Raw genomic sequence first — 24,306 nt, 5'->3', positions numbered from 1 at the left:
CTCAACTGGCTTACCCCAGGGCTGTGTGCTTTCACCCCTGCTTTTTCATTTTGTACATCGATGACTGTAGATCCACACTGCCCAACTGTCACCTGGTCAAATACGCTGACGACACAACTCCCTGTCTCTGCTGTCAGGCCCATCACAGCACCATGGACCAGTTCCACAGGAGTTTGTAGAGTGGTGTGATAGCTCACACCTGGAACTGAATGTAAGTAAAACCAAAGAGATGATAGTGACCTTTTCCAACAAGCAGAGGGACCTGACTTCAGCTGTCACCACCTCCATCCACAGGAACACATACACTACCAGGACAGACACTCAGGTTAGCAAGCAAGATCATCAGTGTTCCCTCATATGTTCTCCACTCAGCATTTGAGTGATTCCCCTCTGGACAGCAGCTTTGTTGCCCCGCCTGCAGAACCTCGAGGAGGAGAGTCCACAAAGCCATGCTGCTCCTCAATTGCCCCCCGGGGACAAATAAAGTTTTTTGAATTTAGTTGAATTGTAGAGTTCCATGACAATTCTTCCAGCATCCGCGTAAACTATGGCAATGTCCAGGCTGCGATTTTTGAAAAAAGCAGAGGGGGGATGCTTTTGAAAACATTTTTTCTCTCTCCATAGGCAGAGGTTGACCAAACTGTTTGTGTAATCTGTTAACAATGCACATTATTTACCCATTTTTTAGGCAAGAACCAGATAATGAGTGTCACTTCATGAAATGAAGCTAGCACAAGTTCTGCCAGGAAGACTCAATCATTCGCGTCACTAATTACCTCCTCATCTCCCAATCATATCATTTACTGTAGCTTTAAAGGGTAGCGCTTACCATGTCTGAGTTTGCAGATGCTGTTGCTCCAGCACCTCCATCCTCCCCACCTCCACCAAGATGGAATCTTTCCTCCAACTCCTCTACTCCACCAAGCTGGGTCATCCCTCTATTTACCACATCACTAACAATCAGGCTATCCCCTCCTTCGTGAAGACTTCAGATTGTCTTTCCTCAATCCCCACCATCACCAGTTGGCCCCTTCCTGACTCAGCGGGGGGTGAGCGGCGCCCCCGCCTTCGTCTACAGGCGGGACTCGCTGTTTCCGTACCCTCTGAATGCGAGTTACGAACGGGGCCTACGCCAAAGAACCTGATTGCTTGCTGAGCTTCTACATAAACGTAATCGGTATAGTATAAATTCTCCCGAGTTTTTCTGGTAGAAATGTTTTAATACAAAGGAAACTGTCTAATGTAATCACAATTTAATAAAAACATTGTAAGTTAGGCCTATTAATTGTAATTATTTCAATTCAAACAACGAATCAATTATATAGAGAAAGTGAGTAAAGTATCAACAGAGCTTTTTGAAACTGCGTTGCAAAATGATTCACTGTTTTGAAGCGCTCCAATCGGATCGCGTATCATTTGATCAGAACGGGACTTCAATGCACGTATCACAAATCGTTTGATTCAAAATGGAACTTCAAAGCGTGTATGGCAAATTATTTGATTCAAGACAGGACTTTAAAGCACGTATCACGCATAATTTGATTTTGATCGGGACGTAGGAGTGGCTTCGCGGGATATTTCATCTATGATGCATTCTATTTATTTTTGTTATTTGGAATAAAGGATATTCCAAATTCACAAAAAAGCATTTTGTCTGAAAAATAATAAAATAACACTTTTTCATTTATAAGAGTTGCGATCATTAATAGTTACGTCCCCAACATTTGCATAGCCAAATCATCAGAAGTTCTGCAGCTAACCTATTGTGGAAAATAAAATAAAACAAAGCGAGGACAATAGCGAAAATGGCAGATCACGGGAATAAATGTTATGTTCCAGGTTGTGCAAAAACATGCTAAGTGCAGGGATGGTTGGTGTCTGTAACTTACTCAGAAATGCAAGGAAAACAAATAAGGCGCTATAAAATAAGGTGAGCCACTGAAGGGACATGGTTAGCTTACTGCTAGCGGTAGCCTGTTACATTGCAGTACATAAGATTTCACTTAAATAAAGATGACTGCGCTGACGAATGGTGAATGATTTTACAGATCCTGAGCATCACTAACAAGCATCTTCTAAACTTATGTGGTAAGTACTGCCACTGCAGTATAACGTTACATAGAGCACATGCGATCACAAAAGTGAAAGTAAAATGATCGTGCATTCAAAACAGCAGTTTAAATAAACCGCATATTAATAGCGGCTAGAGCTCCGTGATTAAATATACATTTTAGCTACTGAAATGAGAAATGAGCCACTCTGTGAAACAGCCTATCAGAGCAGAGCTCATCATTATTATTCATGAACCTCCCAAGTAAGGTAATAACAGAGCATTTCATTCTAGGGACAAATCCTAGGGTTGTAAATGGACCTGTAAAACAGTTTCTGGAGAATTTTTGCCCTTTCCATGCCATATACCTTCTATGTAGATATCAGAGAACAATTTAAAATATTGTATCAATGCATTCTATGGCACTTTTAAGTACTGAGTGATATTAATTAAATACATGTACGTATTATATGGTTAGGGTTAGGATTAGGTTTTTTGCATTATAATATTATAATAGTAAGTACATGTAACGTGTAACAAGGACACCTTAAAATAAAGTGTTACTCTCTTTTTATATATTTATAAAAACATAAGATCAGTTTCATGTACGTCAGAGATATGCAGTAAAGAGAAAAACTGGTTAAAAACTAGCCCTAAAGAGCACATTTACTGCACACAAATGAATAATAACACCCGATCTTATTGCTGGATGGTCAGAGACACTGTAGATTAAATAATTAAGTTTTCCTGAAATGAAGTTCCAAACTAAGGTTCGGAAGGAGCTTAATCATTCAATCCTGACAATCATCATTATGGGCTTATATAAGCAGCACTCATTGAGCCATTACAGCAACAGGTCTGCAATCCCTCCACCTCCCCATCTTCTCTTTCATTTCTGTTATCCTCCTTCTATTTAGTACCACAATGAGGGGTTAAACCGAGCTGAGCATCTGGTTGGAGCCTCTGTCAAAGTCAACAAGCCAAGTTTAACCATCAGGACTGGATGGACAGGCGAATTCATGAAACATTTGTCAAAACGAAAGGAGAAAATAAGCAGCTTCATTTCACTTGATTCAAAAGTATTTGACTGCACTTACATTTTCTCATCAGTAATGACATGCTTAACTCAGATTTTCATTTTATGTTCAGTATATTGACTGCAAGTGTTTGTGTCGGACCTCATAGTAGTGAAGTGACCTTTCAACCAAATACACACATTTAACAAAGAAAGTATTCTAAAGATATACGTTCTGTTCAATTAAGCCCCTGTAAACATGAGGAAATAAAATTTATTAAAGTGTTTTCTTCTTTTTTGCAAAGTATAAATTTCATTGTAAACTAGTGCTGTGCACTTTATTAACACACTAAAAGGACAAAAATAAAACCACTGCATATACAAGTTCTGATTTACACAGGAGTTTGGGAACACAATCTCAAACTTGATGAACAGTAGTTTATATAGACTTTATTATTCATTTTATATTTACTTAATCTGTCCACAGTTTGAGATGGTGATGGTTCTCGTGGGTTTTCCGTCTTTAGTGCCCAGCTTTCCGATTTTCCTCACCACAGCCATGCCCTCTTTGATGAAGCCGAAGACCACGTGTTTGAAGTCCAAGTGCTCTGCTTTCTTGAGGGTGATAAAGAACTGCGAGTTGTTGGTGTCTCTGCCGCGGTTGGCCATTGACAGCAGCCCTGGCCCTGTGTGCCTCACTTCGAAGCTCTCGTCATCAAACTTCTCTCCATAGATGGATTTTCCTCCTTTCCCATCTTGTTTGGTGAAATCACCACCCTGAGTGACAACAGGACAAAACACAAACACTTATTTAAGTAGCCATCAGAAACCAAAACTAGAAGCAAAACACCCCAGGTATTTCAGACCATCGCCATGAACGGCTCTGTTTAGTTTATTTTAGTACTTCAGATTATATGTAATTGGTGCTCTGGAAGAATCTAGAATAAAATGTTTTTTTTTTTTTTTTTTTTTTTTTTCAATTTTATATCAGTTAATGTTTATTTTGTTTTATACAACAGTTACTTCTGGTCCTGGAATCTATGTGAATCAGCTATGTGTTAAGACTGTAGTTGTTTTGTTCAAATATGCATTATAAAGACAGTTTCATTAAGATTGCGCCTATTTGAAAAATTGCTTTAACATTTTTGGACACATGAACTCCAGATTGTCAGTGGCTATTCAGCACTCATGAACCCACTGAGAGCAGCCTCACCTTGGCCAGCTCTTCTGGAATTTACTGCTGGCTCTAATATCCCTGTAGTGGTTAAACATGTTTTTAACTGCAGGTTTTTCAATTAAAAAAATAGTTTTCATATATTTTTTTTAGAAAAGTTAAAACAAATTTAAAATAGATTTTAAGTATTTTTTTCTAGTTCTAAAGGGAGAAGTGACCAAAAATGTTTGAGAACTATTGTCTTAAATGAACAAATGATTTAATTTGCAGAAAACCCTTATTGACAGATGTGCATTATTTGTTAATTTTATAGATAACAAATGCAATAATGATTGTTTTGACACTGAGAATCTCATTCAATTGCTGAACCATGCTGTGATTTCAAAAAACCACAATAACAGTGGGTTCTCACCTGACACATGAAGTCTGGGATGATCCTGTGAAAAACAGACTGGTGGTAACCGAAGCCCAACTCTTTTGTACACAGAGCCCGAAAGTTTTCTGCTGTTTTGGGGACAATGTGAGCGAAGAGCTCCATGACTATTCTCCCAGCATCCTCGTCATCTATGGTGATGTCAAAGAACACCACAGGGTTGGACTCTTGTGAAAGTGCCTTGGCGGCGGACATCTGAGTAGCATCAGCCTGCGACATGCAGCTCTGGCAGTCGGTGAAAACTTGTCTGAATGACTCGGCCAGCTTTGGAGTCTTGAACTTGGCTGCCAGCTGCTCAACTTTCCCATCTCCCTCTGTGTGTGTAAACAAACATGTATATGTGAAGCCACCGGCAGGAAAGATGTGTGTATGAGGTGAAGGGTAAGACTTTTACCTGAGTAGTCAGTGGCGGTCCACACCAGCGCATTAGCCGAGGTGTTCATGGGCTTAGGCTCAATGCTCTGGCTGATGGTGTGGTTGGCGCAGACATTCAGCACCTGCTCGCGTCTCATCACCACACGGTAGCGCTTTTTCAGAGGATGGCAGAGGATCTTGATGTCTCCTACTCCACGTTCCTTCCACTGACTGAGCTCACGGTCCCAACGGTACAGTTTGGCTCGCTCTTTGAACAGGATCTCTTCGTCCTCCTCACCGGACCTCACCTCCACCTGCAGAAGCCCCGGAAACACGTCACACTTCCCTGTAGACACAGACCACAGCTAACAGCATCACAGTAAATGCTCACCTCAGGCAGGGATACAATTGGCTCAAAGTGGATCTCATCATTACTGAGCTCTTCATCCTCATTGCCTTCCTTTTTTTCTTCATTTTGTGTCGCTGCACTTCCAAAAACTCTGGCTCCAGCATTTGACCATGTAAAATCGGCCTCTGCAGAAAAAAATTAGCTGAAAACGTCTCGGGTTACGTATGTAACCCTGGTTCCCTTTCGGGAACTCTACACTGCGTCATCAACGCTTTAGGGAAATGCCATTGGCGAACCCGGCTCTGAATCAGTCTGTAACCAATAGAACGACGGGAGTGACGTCACCGGCGCGGTGACGTCAGCGACCAGAAAGTATATAAGCACGTGCGTTTCAAACCGGCTTCAGCTTCCAGGAATGAAGCGAAGCGCGGCAGGAATGCGGGAATTATGGTCTGAGATGCAGTGTCTCGTTCCCTCAGGGAACCAGGGTTACATACGTAACCGAGATGTTCCCTTCCGGGAACTCAACACTGCGTCATCAACGCTTTGGGGAACGACATACCAACTACCCCATAATTCCAAGTTCCTGCCCAGTGGTGTTTGTCTGGGAAAGGAAAAGGAAAGCGTTGCTTCTGGTGGATCAGGCCAGGAAGAGCTCTCTGCCTGGGGTTACCAGGACGAGAGAGGCGATATCCCTCTGTCTGGGGGACCAGCCCAGAGCGAGAGGGCAGTGCCAGAAGATACTTACCTGTGGGGCACTGATGGTTCTCCGCCTGGAAAACTGCCAGGACGCGAGAAGTATTACACCTCTGTCCGGAAATAATGCCAGAGCAAGAGGGAGATGGTATATACCTCGGCCCTCGGGCTCACGAGGACAGGAAGAGCTCCGCCTGGGAAACTGCAAGGACGCGAGCGAAATCACATCTCTGCCTGGGGAGGCCCCAGCGCAAGAGGAAGAATGGTGTGTACCTCGGCCATCAGGCGCACGAGGAAATAGTCCAAACTCTGTCTGGGGAACAGCCAGCACGAGAGGGACTGGATTGGCTCCGCCTGGAAAACTGCCAGGACGCGAGTGGAATTACATCTCTGCCTGGGAAACTCCCAGCGAAGAGGGATCTCATCCGCCTCGGCCCTCGGGCACACGAGGAAAAGAGTCCACCTCTGTCTGGGGACCAGCCAGATGTAGAGGGACAGGTGGTGTCTGGGGGTACCAGAACACCAGGCTGCTTCGCCTGGGAAGATTGCCAGGACGCAAGCGGGATTACATCTCTGCCTGGGACGTACCCAGCGAAGAGGGATAAACCTCGGCCCTCGGGCTCACGAGATTTTGGGTCATACGCCCCAGTCTGGTCACCAGCCAGAGAGGGGGTTCTCCTCGGCCCTCGAGCACACGAGGAGAAGGTGGTCCTTTGTCGGGGCGTACCCGGATCAAGAGGGACCCAAGTAGTGCCTGGAAACTTCGCACTGCAATGGCTCCGCCTGGGAAACTGCCAGGACGCAAGTAGAATTACATCTCTGCCTGGGGAGCACCCAGCGCAAGAGGAAGAGTTGTACACCTCGGCCCTTGGGCGCACGAGGTGACCAGCCAGACTGAGAGGAAGGAGTCCTCCTCGGCCCTTGGGCACACGAGGAGACAATAGTCCTTCGTCGGGGCGCACCCGTCGGTGATGGGAGGCCAGAGGACTCATAGACAGTAGTTATGACATCCACGATCCATCTATTGATAGTAGGCTTTGTTGCAGGGAGCCCCCTCTTAGGGGGACCGTAACAGACCAACAGTTGCTCTGACTTTCGCCACAGGGCAGCTCTGTGGACGTATGTGTCCAGTGCTCGCACTGGACACATACAGTTATACTTCCGATGGTCGCTCTCCACGAATGGAGGAGGGTAAAAGGCCTGCAGGGTGACTGGCTGTGGTACTGCTGTCGATACCTTCGGTACATACCCGGGTCTAGGGTAGAGGAACGCTTTGGCCAGACCAGGCGCAAAGTCGATATATGAAGGGGCCACTGAAAGGGCCTGAAGGTCTCCTACTCTCCTAAGAGAAGTAAGAGCCAACAGCAGCGCCGTCTTAATGGTAAGGAAGTGATCTGAAATCTCCTCTAAGGGCTCGAAAGGAGGCCTACAGAGGGCTTCAAGTACCACAGCGAGATCCCACGTGGGGATTTTAGGGTTCACCCGAGGCCTCAATCTGAGTGCACCGCGAAGGAACCGTATGACCAGGGGGTTCTTACCCACTGACAGGCCACCAAGAGGGGCGTGGTAGGCCGATAATGCCGCCACGTACACCCTCAGGGAGGTGAGACTGCAAGAACTCCAGCACTGTACCAACTGGGCAGTGAACTGGGTCAGCATGTCGTTCTCTACACCATGAGGTGAAAACATTCCACTTAAGGCCATAAAGTTTCCTTGTAGAGGGAGCTCTAGACTGAAGGATGGTCTCAGCAACCTCGGTTGAGAGACCATCACCTATGAGATGCGCCCCCTCAGGGGCCACACCCATAGTTTCCAGTTCTCTGGGTGGGGGTGGCAGATTGCACCCCCGGCCTGAGAAAGGAGGTCCCTCCTGATCGGAATCTCCCATGGAGAGCCATCGAGGAGGGCCATGATGTCCGAGAACCATACTCGGGTCGGCCAGTATGGGGCTACTAATTGTAGACTGACTCCGTACCGGCATACTCTTTCTAGAACTCCCGGGAGCAGACCGAACGGGGGAAAAGCATACAGACGAAGCCTCGGCCATGTCTGAGTGCTGTTAGGGCTCTTGCTTGTACAAGGGGCGTGACCGCACACCTCCCTGGTGGTTAATATAGTAAACCACTGCTGTGTTGTCGGTGCGGACCAACACATGGCGGTTCCTCAGGTCTGGGAGGAAGTGCCTCAGGGCCTTGAAAACCGCCAGCATCTCCAGGCAATTTATGTGCCTCGAGAGGTGCTGACTGGTCCACAGGTCGGAGGCCGAGCGGCCACTCATGACCGCTCCCCACCCGGAGAGGGAGGCATCTGTCGCTAGCGTGACGCGGCAACACGGAGCTCCCAGAACCGGGCCCTGAGATAGAAACCAAGGTTTCTTCCACATGCTCAAGGCACGTAGGCATCGCAGCGTGACCTTGATCTTACGGAATGGATTTCCCCTTGGGGAGAATCCCTTGGTCTTGAGCCACCACTGTAACGGCCTCATGTGCAGCAGGCCAAAAGGTATCACGTTGGCTGCTGCTGCCATGAGCCCTAACAGTACTTGGAACTGTTTTACAGTGAGTGACAGGCCTAGCTTGACCGCATTTACTGCAGTAAGGATCGACTCGATCCGAGCAGGTGATAATCGTGCCTGCATCGTGGTTGAATCCCATACGACACCTAGATAAGTGGTTCTCTGTAATGGAGACAGCACACTCTTCTTGGTGTTGAGTCTCAACCTCAAATCTTTCATGTGAGCGAGAACAACACCTCGATGTTGAACCGCTAACTGTTCTGAGCTGGCTAAAATCAGCCAATCGTCTATATAGTTAAGTATACGGATGCCCTGGAGTCGCAGAGGAGCCAGAGCAGCATCCATTCACTTTGTAAAAGTTCGGGGTGAGAGTGCTAGGCCGAAAGGAAGAACTCTGTATTGGTAAGCTTCGCCCCTGAAAGCGAACCTGAGAAACTTCCTGTGCTGATGAAGGATGGAGACGTGAAAGTACGCATCTTTCAGATCTATCGTGACAAACCAGTCCTCGGACCTGATTTGAGACACGACCTGCTTGACAGTTAACATATTGAACTTCAGTTTCCTGACTGAGCGGTTCAACTGCCTGAGATCTAAGATGGGCCGCAGCCCTCCATCCTTCTTGGGAACAATGAAGTACCGGCTGTAGAACCCGGATTCTCTGTGCTGGGGAGGGACCACCTCGATGGCCTCCTTCCTCAGGAGAGAATCCACTTCTTGTTCCATTACCAGAACCTGCTCGGGGCCTACCAGAGTAGGAAACAGCCCGTTGAAGGGCGGCACCGGGGTGCCGAACTGGATTTGATACCCTTTTTCTACAGTGCGCAGGACCCATGAAGACACATTCAGCAGTAGTTTTCACGCTGCCAGAAAGTGTACTAAGGGAACCAGCCTCTCGAGACTGGTTTCTGGTAAAATTTGAGGAATTAATTCGGTGGACTGTAACAGCTGGCTGGCAGGCGACACCTGAATTAACTGCTCTGAGGACCCCCGTAGGGGTGACAAACTTACTGAGTCCGCTACGTTGCCGGGCGGAACCACCAGCAGAGGTTTGCGGGAGACTGCCGCATCCTGAAACATTGGCAGGGTTAGCTGACTGGTCTCCTGAGGGCCCCGAGGAAAAATGGGCACCAAGTAATGTGGTGAACCCCATTTCCCCCCGAGAGGGGCTGCCTTCAACAGCCCTGAGCCACAGCAGTAAGGGCCGCTTCGCCATAGACCGTCCAATAGCACGGGCAGTCTCCTTAGTGCCTCCCTACCATCGTCTAAATCTTTTAGCAGGTCAGCCTGGTATGCCTGCAACACGGACATTGTATGCAGACATGACCCAGCCTGACCCGCTGCCACGTACCCCTTGCCCAACAAGCTCAAAGTTAATTTGAGTGGCTTGGTGGGCAAGGACGGAGCCTTCAAAGATGATGCCGCGGCAGGCGTCAGATAGCTCGCAAGCGTCTGTTCAACTGCCGGCATCATCTTGTAGCCGTGTTCCTCCACCCCTCCCATGTTACCATAGTAACTGGAGGAGGGGGTGAAAACACAAGCCGAAAATGGTTTCTCCCATGATCTCGACAGCTCACTGTGGAGATCAGGGAAAAACGGAAGGCTCCGCCTTGGAGGTGGCTTGCGTGTCCGCAGAAAGCGTTCGTCTAACTTGCTTTCTTGCGGCTCATGAGATTGCTCGGCGGGCCAGCTGATGTTGAGTCTGGCTACCGCACGAGTCACCACCTCCAGGAGCTCCTCAAATTGTGGGGATTTAGCAAGCGGTTGAGGGATGTCAACACTCTCTACATCAACCTCCTCGGAGGAAGATAAGAGAAGTGCTGAACCCTCCTCCTGGGGGGAAGAAACCGCAGTGCGGGCTTCCGCATCCAGGAGGAGGTCAACCGATCCGCTAGGTGAGGAGGGAGATAGGGGATCACCCATCTCCATTCCCTCTAGCAGATCGAGCTGCGAACCCCACGAGTGCAGCTGCCGCTCCGCCTCGGCGGAAGCGGGGCCAGACCCGCGAGGAACGCTGGTGAAGGCTCCCTCCTCAAAGAGAGCCCTCCGGGAACGAAGCACCCGCAGTGGAAGACGTTCACACTGCGGACAGCCAGCCCCCTCAAGAGCTGACTGAGCGTGCTCCGCTCCCAAGCAGAAAACACACATCCTGTGTGTGTCCCCACCAACGATGAATCGCTGGCAGGGAGGAACCTTTTGGCAGACATTGCTCAAACAAAAGCTGTGCAAACTGGCATAAAAAACAGCAATGAAAACCCAGACAGACAGACCAACATAGAGCGCTTCGCTGAATGACAAAAGCTGAAGCCGGTTTGAAACGCACGTGCTTATATACTTCCTGGTCGCTGACGTCACCGCGTTGGTGACGTCACTCCCGTCGTTCTATTGGTTACAGACTGATTCAGAGCCGGGTTCGCCAATGGCATTTCCCCAAAGCGTTGATGACGCAGTGTCGAGTTCCCGGAAGGGAACATCACGCTGCCAACTTTAACACTGAATCCTGAAATGTGTAGGTCTTTAAAAACAACAAAAATACCTTATGATCTGCTTATGATTCGGCTTTTTCCAAAGCCAAACAACAATTAAATTAGATTATAACGCAAATAAAATTGACCTGTGTGTTATAGGCAGCATTAACTGCATTTACTGTATGCAATAAAAACACGTATTTATTATCAGAAAACAATGATTAGCCTCTCACCTTTTTTGGCAAATGTAAATTCCCCTGTACTCTTTGTCTGCAAGTCTGCAAATGAAGACAAACTTGCAGATGCAAATCCAAACAAAAGACCTGCTGCAGCAAAGCAAACACACATCACAAGTTAAACAACATTTAACAGGAAAATTATTTACAGCCTGTTTCATTGTCCCTGTACTTTACTCTGACCCTAATCCTCACTGATTGTTATTTTTATCTTTTAATTATACTTTTTATCCTGTCCTGTTTATGATTAAATGATAGGTCTGTATGGTTCATTAAAAAATAATATTTGCAGTGTTGGCCTGCTGGTTATTTATCCTGAAAACATTTTTTCTTTCTTTGACATTGGCATTATCTTGCATTGGTACCAAGCCTCCACAAGCATTTATGGTTGCTGCTGCCAGATGTCAAGAGTTTAAATCCCCTAATTACAGCATTTCTCTTAAATTGATACAATTTCTGACCAGTGGTTCACTTCATCTTCCCAACCTGTCAACCTGTTTGAACACACTCATATAATAATAAATGACACCAACATTTTAGACGGCAGTTAAATTTTACAGTTCTTCATTTTTTCCAACTTTTTTATTGCTAAGTTTAGTACAGCAAAAATAGATATAGCACAACATAACATGTTGCAGTAGACAAGATGCAGTAGAGCTTTGCTTTTGTTACATTTAAATTGATGTTGCCTTTCTAGTTGTTAAGATTCAAACAAACCTAATTTATTGACTTAATAACAAAGGGAATGGCAAAACTGAAGGATTTTGGCTTACCAGTATTAAGGGGATTGTTATTGTGACGACAAGCATCTACAGACTGATCTGAGGAACTCAGAGCCGCCTTATTTTCTTCCTCTTTGTGAAGTTCAGCAACATTTTTGAGGAGGTCTGATCCATTTTGTGACTGTTTGTTTGATGCTTTTGCCTCAGATTCTGCAATATCAGACTTAACAACAGGCACTGACAGGAACTTTGAACTGCTTGATGATTTTTCAGCCTCAGTTGTAGAGGACTCAATCTTGAAGCCTTCTAAGGATGCTTTATCATTTTTTGTACCAAACTGAAAACCAGTGCCTGGGTTGAAATTGGCTTCAAATGCTATCACAGCAGGTTGGCAGGCATTTTTCGCCAAAAATGACCCTCCTTGTGATGTTGCATTACTTTTTTCAGTGTTGCAGGCGGCAGTAACAACTGGGACAGCTGGAGCTGCTGACACTTCCTTATGTTGTGGTGCATCTGCCTGAACTGTTTTCTTATCAGCCTGAGCTCCTAAATCAGCAGATGTCACAGCAACATCCTTCAGTCCAAACTTAAAAAAAGCTGGGTTTTGAGATCCAGATGTGAAGCCCTTCGAAGTGACATCAGTGCTGGTGATGTTCTTAGCAGAATCTCCAGAAAGTCCAGCAGAAAACAACTTGGCAGGAGGAGCCACAGGGGCAGAACCTTTGAGATCCTCTACAGGTTTTAACTTTTCTGTAGAAGGAGCTGCACTGCTGCACACAGAGGGACCTGTAGTAGTAGCAACTGAAAAAATATATAAAGAATGGTTTTAAGCAGGTCTTAATTATTGTATACTAATGTGGTTCTCTTTTTTTGGCCCAAGTCATTCTCCATTTTTTAGGTAAATCTAAAACCTTTTTATGACCTTGTTAAAACCAATTATTTAAATTGACACATCTTCATAACTGAACACAAAATTTCAATATGTTCCCAGTATGTTCAAAAGTGTAACAAAAATTACATATTTACATACAAGTTAATATGATTCTTTAGGGTCTTAATGAAAAGTCTATAACATACTTTGGTTAAAATTTCTCAATGGTAGTGTAAAACAACACCCTTTTTACCTTGTCAAAATCAGCCCTGTTCAGAGCGAGCTGTTTTGTTGCATGGCTCTTTAAATGCTAATGAGCTTTGCTCACCCGCCCCTCTCTACCACTGGATGACGAGCAGACTATACACTTTAGTAGCATTTAACTAACACATTATTAGGAAAGGCGATTTTCAAATATTAATAAAAAGACTTTATAATGGATCATGAATTATTTGCTCGAAACCATGGTGGACAGTTCACAGCTCACTCAGGGCGGGTCTAAGGTAAGACGGCTGTGTGAATCAACTATTATCAGAGCGGCCTCTGTGTGACAGCCAAGAAGCTGAGAATGGCTTGATTTAAAAAAAAGGGGATATTATATATATATTGATTTTCAAAAGTGCGCTGGGTGGATTTGTATCATTATAAGGTGGTTGTGTACATTAATTGAATTCATAAAGCAACTTAATTTATTCATTAATTTACAATATTTTGTTGTTGTTGTTGTTGTTGTTGTTGTTGTTTTCCTAAAATTTGAATTGTGTATTTTAACTTTTCTGGTAATCAGATGAAGGCATAAAACATGAATTTAATTAATCTTTTAACCAAACTAAAAAAAAAAAAAAAAAAAAAAAAATCACATTAAATTGTAATCAAATTAACATTCTACCGTACTTGTAACACCACGCCAGCAGAGGGAGCCCTCACCCATGCACTGACTGTTCTCACTCCCTCTGTTGCTTCATGGGTAACTTCCTGTTTGGTGGTCATTTAAGGAGGCCTACACCAAACAGGCCCCGCGAAGTATTGTTTTGCTGTCCAGGCTCTACTAAGCGTTTCTCCTGTTTCATTGACCTGTTTTGATATTTTCCACTGTTTTGTTTCCTGTCATAGTTTTGCTTTGTTTTCGCTATTGTTTCGTTCTGTTTCTCTGCCATAGTTCCGCATTGTTTCATAGAGTTGTTTATTTGTTACTTTTGGACTGCTCACTGGATTTTTGACGTTCTGCCTGTTTACTGGATTACACTTTTGTCTTGCCTTCGTGTTACTGTTTGTTTGGAGATCGACCCTGCCTGTCTCGATTACGCAGTGTTAAATAAAGTGTGCGATTGGATCTTACACGCTGTCGTCGAGTCCGTGTTACAGAAATACTTCGCCACCCAAAGATCCAGCAGCTTTTGGAACACAGATCGCCATAAACCCAGCAGTATCTCGCCTGCTCTGCCTGCAACGCCATGGCTTCAACTACTCCACAGTCTGCCACTGCTTCACGGTCCAGGCCCACCTCTGCTTCATGATCCAGGTCTGCTATTGAACTGCCTGCAACACCAAGATTCCTGCTCTGCCTGCAACGCCATGGCTCCCTGCTCTGCCTGCACTGCCTAGGCTGTCTGCCATCACTCCATGGTCCAGGTCCTCCAAGTTTCCACTGTCTGCCACAGCTCCATGGTCCAGGATGCATGTGTGGACATGTGCTGTCTATATATACAGTAGTCAACATTTGAAGTGGATCAAAAAAGTTAATCAAAGTTGACCTAAGACAACAACAGGTATAGTTTTGGTTTTAGGACAACTTTGATGAAAGGTTTTGATCCACTTCAAATGTTGACTACTGTATATGTATATGTATGTATGTATATATATATATATATATATATATATATATATATATATATATATATATATATATATATATATATATATATATAATTATGAGATGTGAAATCATAAATAAAAAATAAAAAATGCAAGATGCAGTAGAGCTTTGCTTTTGTTACATTTAAATTGATGTTGCCTTTCTAGTTGTTAAGATTTAAACAAGATTGAAATTGACATTTTTAGCCAAAAATGACCCTCCTCCTGATGTTGCATTACTTTTTCCAGTGTTGCAGGCGGCAGTAACAACAGGGACCGCTGGAGCTGCTGACACTTCCTTATGTTGTGGTGCATCTGCATGAATTGTTTTCTTATCAGCCTAAGCTCCAAAGCCAGCAGATGTCACAGCAGCATCCTTCAATCCAAACTTAAAAGAAGCTGGGTTTTGAGATCCAGATATGAAGCCCTTCGAAGTGACATCAGTGCTGGTGATGTTCTTAGCAGAATCTGCAGAAAGTCCTACAGAAAACAACTTGGCAGGAGGAGCCACAGGGGCAGAGCCTTTGAGATCGTCTATTCAGCCCTGTTCAGAGTGAGCCGTTTTGTTGCATGGCTCTTTAAATGCTAATGAGCTTTGCTCACCCCGTCCCTCTCTGCCATGGAATGATGAGCAGACTATACACTTTAGTCGCATTTAACTAGCACATTATTAGGAAAGGCGATTTTCAAATATTCGTAAAAAGACCTTAAAATGGATCACAAATGATTTTTCTCGAACATAGACGCATGTAGATCGCCTGGTGCATTCCATTCAAAAACAAAAGTAAGGTTAATCCTCTGCATCTTCAGCGGCTCAGATGTCAGGAGTAAATGATGACTGCTATGTTCATTATTATATCCAACAACAAAAGGAGACATTCTTGTCTACTTCTGCACTGGAGTCGAAACCATGGTGGACAGTTCACAGCTCACTCAGGGCGGGTCTAAGGTAAGACGGCCGTGTGAATCAACTATTGTCAGAGCGGCCTCTGTGTGACAGCCAAGAAGCTGAGAATGGCTTGATTTGAAAAAGTGGATATGATATATATTGATTTTTAAAAGAGCGCTGGGTGGATTTGTATCATTATAAGGTGGTTGTGTACACACACTGCTACCAGACATTTATGTTCAAACAATGTAAAAGTGAATTTTGCATCAGATGACCCCAATAATTGAATTTATAAAACAACTTAATTCATTAATTTACATCACTGGTCTCAAACTCAATTCCTGGAGGGCCACAGCTCTGCACAATTTAGCTCCAACCCTAATCAAACACACCTGATACAGCTAATCAAGGTCTTCAGGACTACTAGAAACTTCTAAGCAGGGGTGAGTTGGAGCTGGTTGGATCTAAACTCTGCAGAGCTGCAGCCCTCCAGGAATTGAGTTTGAGACCGCTGATTTACAATAATTATTATTGTATAATAATAATAAACAGAAAAGTTAAAATACACAATTCAAATTTCTGAGATAAACTACAACCTCTCAGAAATTTGAATTGTGAATTTTAACTTTTCTGTTAATCAGATGAAGGCATAAAACATGAAATAATTTTTCTTTTAACCAAAGAAAAAAAAAAATCACCTTGTGATGTTGCATTACTTTTTTCAGTGTTGCAGGCGGCAGTAACAACTGGGACTGCTGGAGCTGCTGACACTTCCTTATGTTGTGGTGCATCTGCCTGAATTGTTTTCTTATCAGCCTGAGCTCCAAAAACAGCAGATGTCACAGCAGCATCCTTCAATCCAATCTTAAAAGAAGCCGTTTTTTGAGTTCCAGATCTGAAGCCCTTCGAAGTGACATCAGTGCTGGTGATGTTCTTAGCAGAATCTCCAGAAAGTCCAGCAGAAAACAACTTGGCAGGAGGAGCCACAGGGGCAGAGCCTTTGAGATCGTCTACAGGTTTTAACTGTTCTGTAGAAGGAGCTGCACTGCTGCACACAGAGGGACCTGTAGTAGTAGAAACTGAAAAAAAATATATAAAGAATGGTTTTAAGCAGGTCTTAATTATTGTATACTAATGTGGTTCTCTTTTTTGGCACAAGTCATTCTCCATTTTTTAGGTAAATCTTAAACCTTTTTATGACCTTGTTAAAACCAATTCTTTAAACTGACACATCTTCATAAGTGAACACAAAATTTCAATATGTTCTCAGTATGTTCAAAAGTGTAACAAAAATTACATATTTACATACAAGTTAATATGATTCTTTAGGGTCTTAATGAAAAGTCTATAACATACTTTGGTTAAATTTTCTCAATGGTAGTGTAAAACAACACCCTTTTTACCTTGTCAAAATCAGCCCTGTTCAGAGCGAGCTGTTTTGTTGCATGGCTCTTTAAATGCTAATGAGCTTTGCTCACCCGCCCCTCTTTACCATTGGATGACGAGCAGACTATACACTTTAGTAGCATTTAACTAGCACATTATTAGGAAAGGCGATTTTCAAATATTCGTAAAAGTACCTTATAATGGATCATAAATGATTTGCTCGGACATAGACGCATTTAGGTAGATCGCCTGGTGCATTCCATTCAAAAACAAAAGTAAGGTTAATCCTCTGCATCTTCAGCGGCTCAGATGTCAGGAGTAAATGATGACTGCTATGTTCAATATTACATCCAATAACAAAAGGAAACATTCTTGTCTACTTCTGCACTGGAGTCGAAACCATGGTGGACAGTTCACAGCTCACTCAGGGCGGGTCTAAGGTAAGACGGCCGTGTGAATCAACTATTGTCAGAGCGGCCTCTGTGTGACAGCCAAGAAGCTGAGAATGGCTTGATTTGAAAAAGGGGATATGATATATATTGATTTTTAAAGTAGCACTGGGTGGATTTGTATCATTATAAGGTGGATGTGTACACACACTGCTACCAGACATTTATGTTCAAACAATGTAAAAGTGAATTTTGCATCAGATGACCCCAATAATTGAATTTATAAAACAACTTAATTCATTAATTTACATCACTGGTCTCAAACTCAATTCCTGGAGGGCCACAGCTCTGCACAATTTAGCTCCAACCCTAATCAAACACACCTGATACAGCTAATCAAGGTCTTCAGGATTACTAGAAACTTCTAAGCAGGGGTGAGTTGGAGCTGGTTGGATCTAAACTCTGCAGAGCTGCAGCCCTCCAGGAATTGAGTTTGAGACCGCTGATTTACAATAATTATTATTGTATAATAATAATAAACAGAAAAGTTAAAATACACAATTCAAATTTCTGAGAGAAACTACAACCTCTCAGAAATTTGAATTGTGAATTTTAACTTTTCTGTTAATCAGATGAAGGCATAAAACATGAAATAATTTTTCTTTTAACCAAAGAAAAAAAAAATCACCTTGTGATGTTGCATTACTTTTTTCAGTGTTGCAGGCGGCAGTAACAACTGGGACCGCTGGAGCTGCTGACACTTCCTTATGTTGTGGTGCATCTGCCTGAATTGTTTTCTTATCAGCCTGAGCTCCAAAAACAGCAGATGTCACAGCAGCATCCTTCAATCCAATCTTAAAAGAAGCCGTTTTTTGAGTTCCAGATCTGAAGCCCTTCGAAGTGACATCAGTGCTGGTGATGTTCTTAGCAGAATCTCCAGAAAGTCCAGCAGAAAACAACTTGGCAGGAGGAGCCACAGGGGCAGAGCCTTTGAGATCGTCTACAGGTTTTAACTGTTCTGTAGAAGGAGCTGCACTGCTGCACACAGAGGGACCTGTAGTAGTAGAAACTGAAAAAAAATATATAAAGAATGGTTTTAAGCAGGTCTTAATTATTGTATACTAATGTGGTTCTCTTTTTTGGCACAAGTCATTCTCCATTTTTTAGGTAAATCTTAAACCTTTTTATGACCTTGTTAAAACCATTTCTTTAAACTGACACATCTTCATAACTGAACACAATATGTCAATATGTTCTCAGTGTGTTCAAAAGTGTAACAAAAATTACATATTTACATACAAGTTAATATGATTAATGAAAGTTCTATAACATACTTTGGTATTTCTCAATGGTAGTGTAAAACAACACCCTTTTTACCTTGTCAAAATAAGCCCTGTTCAGAGTGAGCTGTTTTGTTGCATGGCTCTTTAAATGCTAACGAGCTCTGCTCACCCGCCCCTCTCTACCACTGGATGACAAGCAGACTTTACACTTTAGCCGCAAAACTTGCTAAATAGCACATTATTAGAAAAGGCGATTTTCAACGATTTGCGCAAACATAGACGCATTTAGGTAGATCGCCTGGTGCATTCCATTCAAAAACAAAAGTAAGGTTAATCCTCTGCATCTTCAGCGGCTCAGATGTCAGGAGTAAATGATGACTGCTATGTTCATTATTACAGCCAACATCAAAAGGAGACATTCTTGTCTACTTCTGCACTGGAGTCGAAACCATGGTGGACAGTTCACAGCTCACTCAGGGCGGGTCTAAGGTAAGACGGCTGTGTGAATCAACTATTGTCAGAGCGGCCTCTGTGTGACAGCCAAGAAGCTGAGAATGGCTTGATTTGAAAAAAGTGGATATGATATATATTGATTTTTAAAAGAGCACTGGTTGAATTTGTATCATTAAAGGTGGTTGTGTACACACACTGCTACCAGACATTTATTTTCAAACAACGTAAAAGTGAATTTTGCATCCAATGACCTATTTAATTGATTTCATAAAACAACTTAATTCATTCATTTATTTATTTAAGTCCGCCGGGAGCAAACAAACAGAATAACTAAATAAATAAAATGCCACTGGAAGTTAAATCTATAGGTTTGTGGATGCATGTGTGGACATGTGCTGCCTAGATATTTACCCCTTTGATGTTGTTTCTGTCAAAGGATTCCTTCAAGGTGCCCAAACACTAATAAACATCAGAGCCAACACCCAGAATGATGTTTGATGAGTCATCAGAGGAAAATTTACTTTCGTTTTGGGAGAAACAAGATCACTTACAGATCACTTATTACGGTTGCAGCGCCTCACTAAGAGAATCTTGCAACAAGCGGTGTGAGTGAATGCTCATTTATTGCAGCAGTCTGTGTTTTAGAAACGAGGCAGAATTGCCTGAACCCTGGCACAGTCATGGGCATATATCTAATGTAACTATATTATGAGACGACTTATGCTGAAAACACTACAAATGTCTTGATTCGGTATGAGTAGTAAACAAAACTGCACGAATAATTCACACAGAGACACACACAACATGACTTATGCGGCTTAATATTTAGAGAAACTAGTGCTTATTGCCATTCCATTGGCAAATTCAGTGACATTTGATGTTTCACAGTTAGTTCTATGTCTGTCACTGGATACTGCGATTCAACTTTTTTCTGTGTTGGAAAAACTGAATAAATCAAGTAAAAAAGTTACCCTACAATATACAAACAAATAAATCAATAAACAGCAAACTTTCACTTTCATATTCCTTAATATATCCTAAAACCTGTCACTATGTTGATGTTATATATGTAAATATAAATATATACATGTTAAAAATGTCTAAGAATGAAAAATTAGACAAAATTTATAAGAAAACAGTATAATAAATACAAATAATGTATTATGTCAAGACATTTCTTATATTATTACCATGCTATGAGATGATGGAGAACTAATTTCTGAGAGCAGATGAATCTCCAGGACTTTACCTCTGTCAAAGATCTTCTTGAGCTCCTCTTTGCAGACATTCTCCAGTTTGTCTCTCAGCTGACGGGCAGATTCTCCCAGGTCATTAAAAGAGAATAGAGAACTAAAGGGATCATATTTTACGTCTGTAGATTGAGGAGATGCTGAGAGAGACTGGAAACTCTACAGAAAACAGAAACCAAGACTCATCAGCTCAACACTTCACCCAATAAGCTGCACAAACATCAGCTTGATTCTTCTCATATTCATTAAATCAGAGGTCTTCATCCCTATTTCTGGGGACCCACTACCCTGAAGAGTTTAGCTACAACCTTAATCAAACACACTTGAAAGCAGCCAATCAAGCTCCTCAAGACTGCTTGAAAATTGCAGGCAGGTGTGCTGAAGCAGGTTGGGAATAAACTTTCCAGGACAGTGGGTCCGCAGGAGCAGGGTTGAAGACCTCTGCATTAAATTACATTAGACCTACAGATTGTAATATTTGCCACTTGCATTACATATGAATTTACTAGAAATAGTTTGGATGATAAAACATCTGTTAAGACATCCACATACATAAATGTCCACCTAACACAGGGATGGCCAACTTTGGTCCTGGAGGGCCACTGTCCTGCTGAGTTTAGCCCCAACCCTAATCAAACACACCTGCCTGAAGCTTTAAAGTGATGGAAGAAACTGATTAGCTTGTTCAGGTGTGTTTGATTAGGGTTGGAGCTAAACTCTGCAGGACAGTGGGTTGCCCATCCCTGATCTAACAGCTCAAGCATATCAATGGAATTGTATCTGCTTAGAAAAACTAGCTCAAAGAGTATGAGTACACATTCAGACCATTCTTTATAACTTTAGAGCTATTAGTAACACTGAAAATTCACAATGACCCCTAAAACCTGGTCAGGTTTTGTTTGGTTCCAAATCAGAAAGAAATATTAGTTAAAAAGGTGAAATAAAAGTGAAGTCTTATTCTGCTCTTACAAAGTGTTTCTCTGTGAGTCTCTTGTCAAAGCAGGATCTGGTTCAAGTCCACTATGAACCAGGGGGGTATTCCATAAAAGAAGTTTACCAAATAAGTCAGGCTTATTTCAGTTAGTCTGACTTATTTTGAGCCAAATCAAGTGACAATAAGTCAGACTAACTGAAATAAGCCTGACTTATTTGGTAAACTTGGTTTATGGAACACCCCCCTGTTCTAGATCTCTGTTACCTGCAGGAACTGGATGTGATCCTGTGTGTGTGATAGCTGCTCCAGCTCATCGTCTCTCCTCCTCAGATCATTGATCTCCTGCTCCAGTCGCTCCAGTCGTCCTTCAGCTCGACTGACTGCAGCCTTTTCCTGATCTCTGATCAGCCGTATCAGTTCAGAGCGGCTTCTCTCAATTGAGCGGATGAGCTCAGTAAAGATCCTCTCACTCTCCTCCACTGCTGTCTGTGCAGAGCGCTGTTAGGACACACAGTGATTCAGGCTTCAGTGGGACTGAAAGAGACAAGATAGTCTGAAATGAGACAAACTTCTCTTCTTCTCCAGACTCACCTTATGAGACTCCACAGTCTCTCTCAGCTGCTGAAGATCTTTCTCTCTCTGCTGGACTCTCTGCTGAAATGTCTTCTGCATCTCCTTTAGCTTGTGCTGGAGAAACAGATGACAGTAAATGACACAGAAAACCACTATGTAACATTGAATTCAGTAAAAGTAGGGAGAGGCAGTTAATCTGAACTGATAACCAATTGCTGTAGGTTCAAACTTCAGTAGGGATGATTGGTTACAATCATCATACATGAAACAACATGGAGCATACGAACCGTTTCACACTGCAAATTATAAAAGTAGGCTATTATAAATGTGAAACTGACACAGACGTAGAACTTCACACTGACTGTGTTCCTGCTAACAGACCTGCAGCTACACAAAAAATAAACTGACTATTGGATCACTACATTATTACTGTTAATAGCTGCCACTATTACAAACTTTATCATCATGGAATCTGATTTATATGAAACAGGGCTTTACGTCTACACAGATCAAAAGTCAAAGTGAAGCTATAAATAAATTAAATCTAGATTTGGCCAGACATAGAAAGCCATCTATCACTGCATTTAAATTGCATTTTGACTGATAGCAGTATATGTTGTCAGACAATGGTTGAATATTTCACTCCAATATTTTATGTTGCTTAATCAAGGCCAATTTTACAAAAGATTGTATTGACAAAGGTTTACAGTGCATTTTCAGACTCGTCCTGTTCATTTTTGCTGACGTGTGCAGTGTGAATGCTGTAATCTGTTATTAACTTAGCTGTTATTGGGTGCCGATATAAACAAGCCAATGTGTTAACAATATTTCATCAGTGTCTAGTTTTAAATACCTGTGTTTCTGTCTTCTGTGCCGCAGCTGATACAGTGTCGTGGTTTTTATGTTCATCCATCGCACACAGCACACATATACATTTCTGATCAGTGCGACAGAAAACCTCAAGGAGCTTCTCATGTTTCTGGCAGATCATCTCCTGCAGTCGTCCAGTGGCATTGATCAAATTGTGTCTCTTTCCTTTAAAGAAACTCTCATGTTGTTCAAGGTGATTCTGACAGTAGGAGTTCAGACACATCAGACAGGACTTGACGGCTTTGTATTTTCTTCCAGTACAGACGTCACATGGCACATCTCCAGCTCCAGCGTAACAGTCAGCAGGAAGTTTGGTCTTCTTCAGTTTCTCCACCACTTCAGCCAACACAGTGATTTTAGCTAAAGCAGGTCTTGGATTGAAGGACTGTCTGCACTGAGGGCAGCTGTAGACTCCCTTCTTATCCTCCTGATCCCAGCTGCCTGTAATACAGCTCTTACAGTAACTGTGTCCACAGGGAATGGCAACTGGGTCCTTTAGGAGATCCAGACACACTGAACACGTGAACTCAGCCTGCAAATTTCTGGCTGCTTCCATTTTACTGCGTGAATACAGAGACACAAACACACAACAGCTCAACTACACTTCAGTTTCTCTTTCCCTGAACTCAGGTGATTCCTGTTTCCTGCTTCTGTGTTTGAGTGACGTATGTAAAACAGGTGTGTCCTTAAACTAGGTCCTCATTCTTGCTCCTGTGGAGTTTAGTTTCAACACACCTAGCTGTTGTTAAAATAAATGCAAGGACAATGGCTTGTTGATTCAGGTGTCTTTAATTAAAAATGAAACTAAACAAAGTGACTCTCCCAGACTAGGAATTGGAAAGACTGATAATTATATGTTGACTATGTAGATGTTAGTCTCAGATGGACACTCAAAGATTAAAGAAAAAGTTACAGAAAAGCAGGACAGCAGCCTAAAAAATGGCATCCTAATTACTTCACTTGTTCTGTAAGACTAAAAACTGTCCATAATTACAGTTCCTTCATTATAATGAAGGATAATAACATACTGAGTGTAAATTATAATTTTAATTCAAATTATTAAATAGATGCCGCCTTATTGGGACATTAACACCTACCCTAACCCTACCCAATACTTTATTTTCAACTGTTTGATTATTTCCTTCATTTTAATTGAAAATAAATGCATTGATGTGATATGAGATTTGAAAAGGAAGGGGAAAAAAGTTTAGCAAAAGGCAGATCCGTACCCAGGTTGATTCCATCAAAAAGACTACGACTACACTACTGGAGCTGTTGTTTGGCAATCTTTAGTAGTGTTGACTAGCCAAATCACACATTGGTGGGCAGAGTTAGTGTAAATAGCCTCTGTCAACAAGGCATGCAAATAGACACTCAACAAAAAAAAAAAAAGAAAATGACTTGACAACCCTGCAACCCAACACAAGCTGCAGATTTTTTGTCAATGCACAAGTACAATATAATGATCCACATCTGATTTATTTTTCAACAGTTTATGTTCACTTAAGACATAAATGACTGTTTTTCGATGACATTAGTCATGTA

General features: G+C 42.7%; 1 protein-coding gene across 2 annotated transcripts; it reads right to left on the bottom strand.

The window, feature by feature from the left end:
- Positions 1-3,321: 3,321 nt before the first annotated feature.
- LOC141325541 (uncharacterized) lies at positions 3,322-23,369 on the bottom strand. Of its 2 annotated transcripts, XM_073834291.1 has the most exons (12): positions 22,745-23,369; positions 21,910-22,005; positions 21,583-21,816; positions 20,384-20,543; positions 18,087-18,467; positions 16,322-16,702; positions 12,061-12,810; positions 11,285-11,377; positions 5,418-5,560; positions 5,067-5,340; positions 4,652-4,986; positions 3,322-3,842 (listed from the first exon to the last, which is right to left on the bottom strand). In XM_073834291.1, exons 1-12 carry the CDS (start codon positions 23,315-23,317, stop codon positions 3,534-3,536), a joined length of 3,729 nt encoding a protein of 1,242 aa, XP_073690392.1. In that variant the 5' UTR covers positions 23,318-23,369; the 3' UTR covers positions 3,322-3,533. The 2 variants fall into 2 exon arrangements, with proteins under 2 accessions (XP_073690392.1, XP_073690393.1); XM_073834292.1 differs by lacking the exons at positions 16,322-16,702; positions 18,087-18,467.
- Between the last annotated feature and the right edge of the window lie 937 nt (positions 23,370-24,306).

The sequence above is a fragment of the Garra rufa genome, chromosome 2 (genome assembly GCF_049309525.1).
Source record: "Garra rufa chromosome 2, GarRuf1.0, whole genome shotgun sequence".
Classification (NCBI taxonomy): domain Eukaryota; kingdom Metazoa; phylum Chordata; class Actinopteri; order Cypriniformes; family Cyprinidae; genus Garra; species Garra rufa.
The sequence above is the reverse complement of the archived record's forward strand: the minus strand, read 5'-3'. Positions and strand labels throughout refer to the sequence as shown.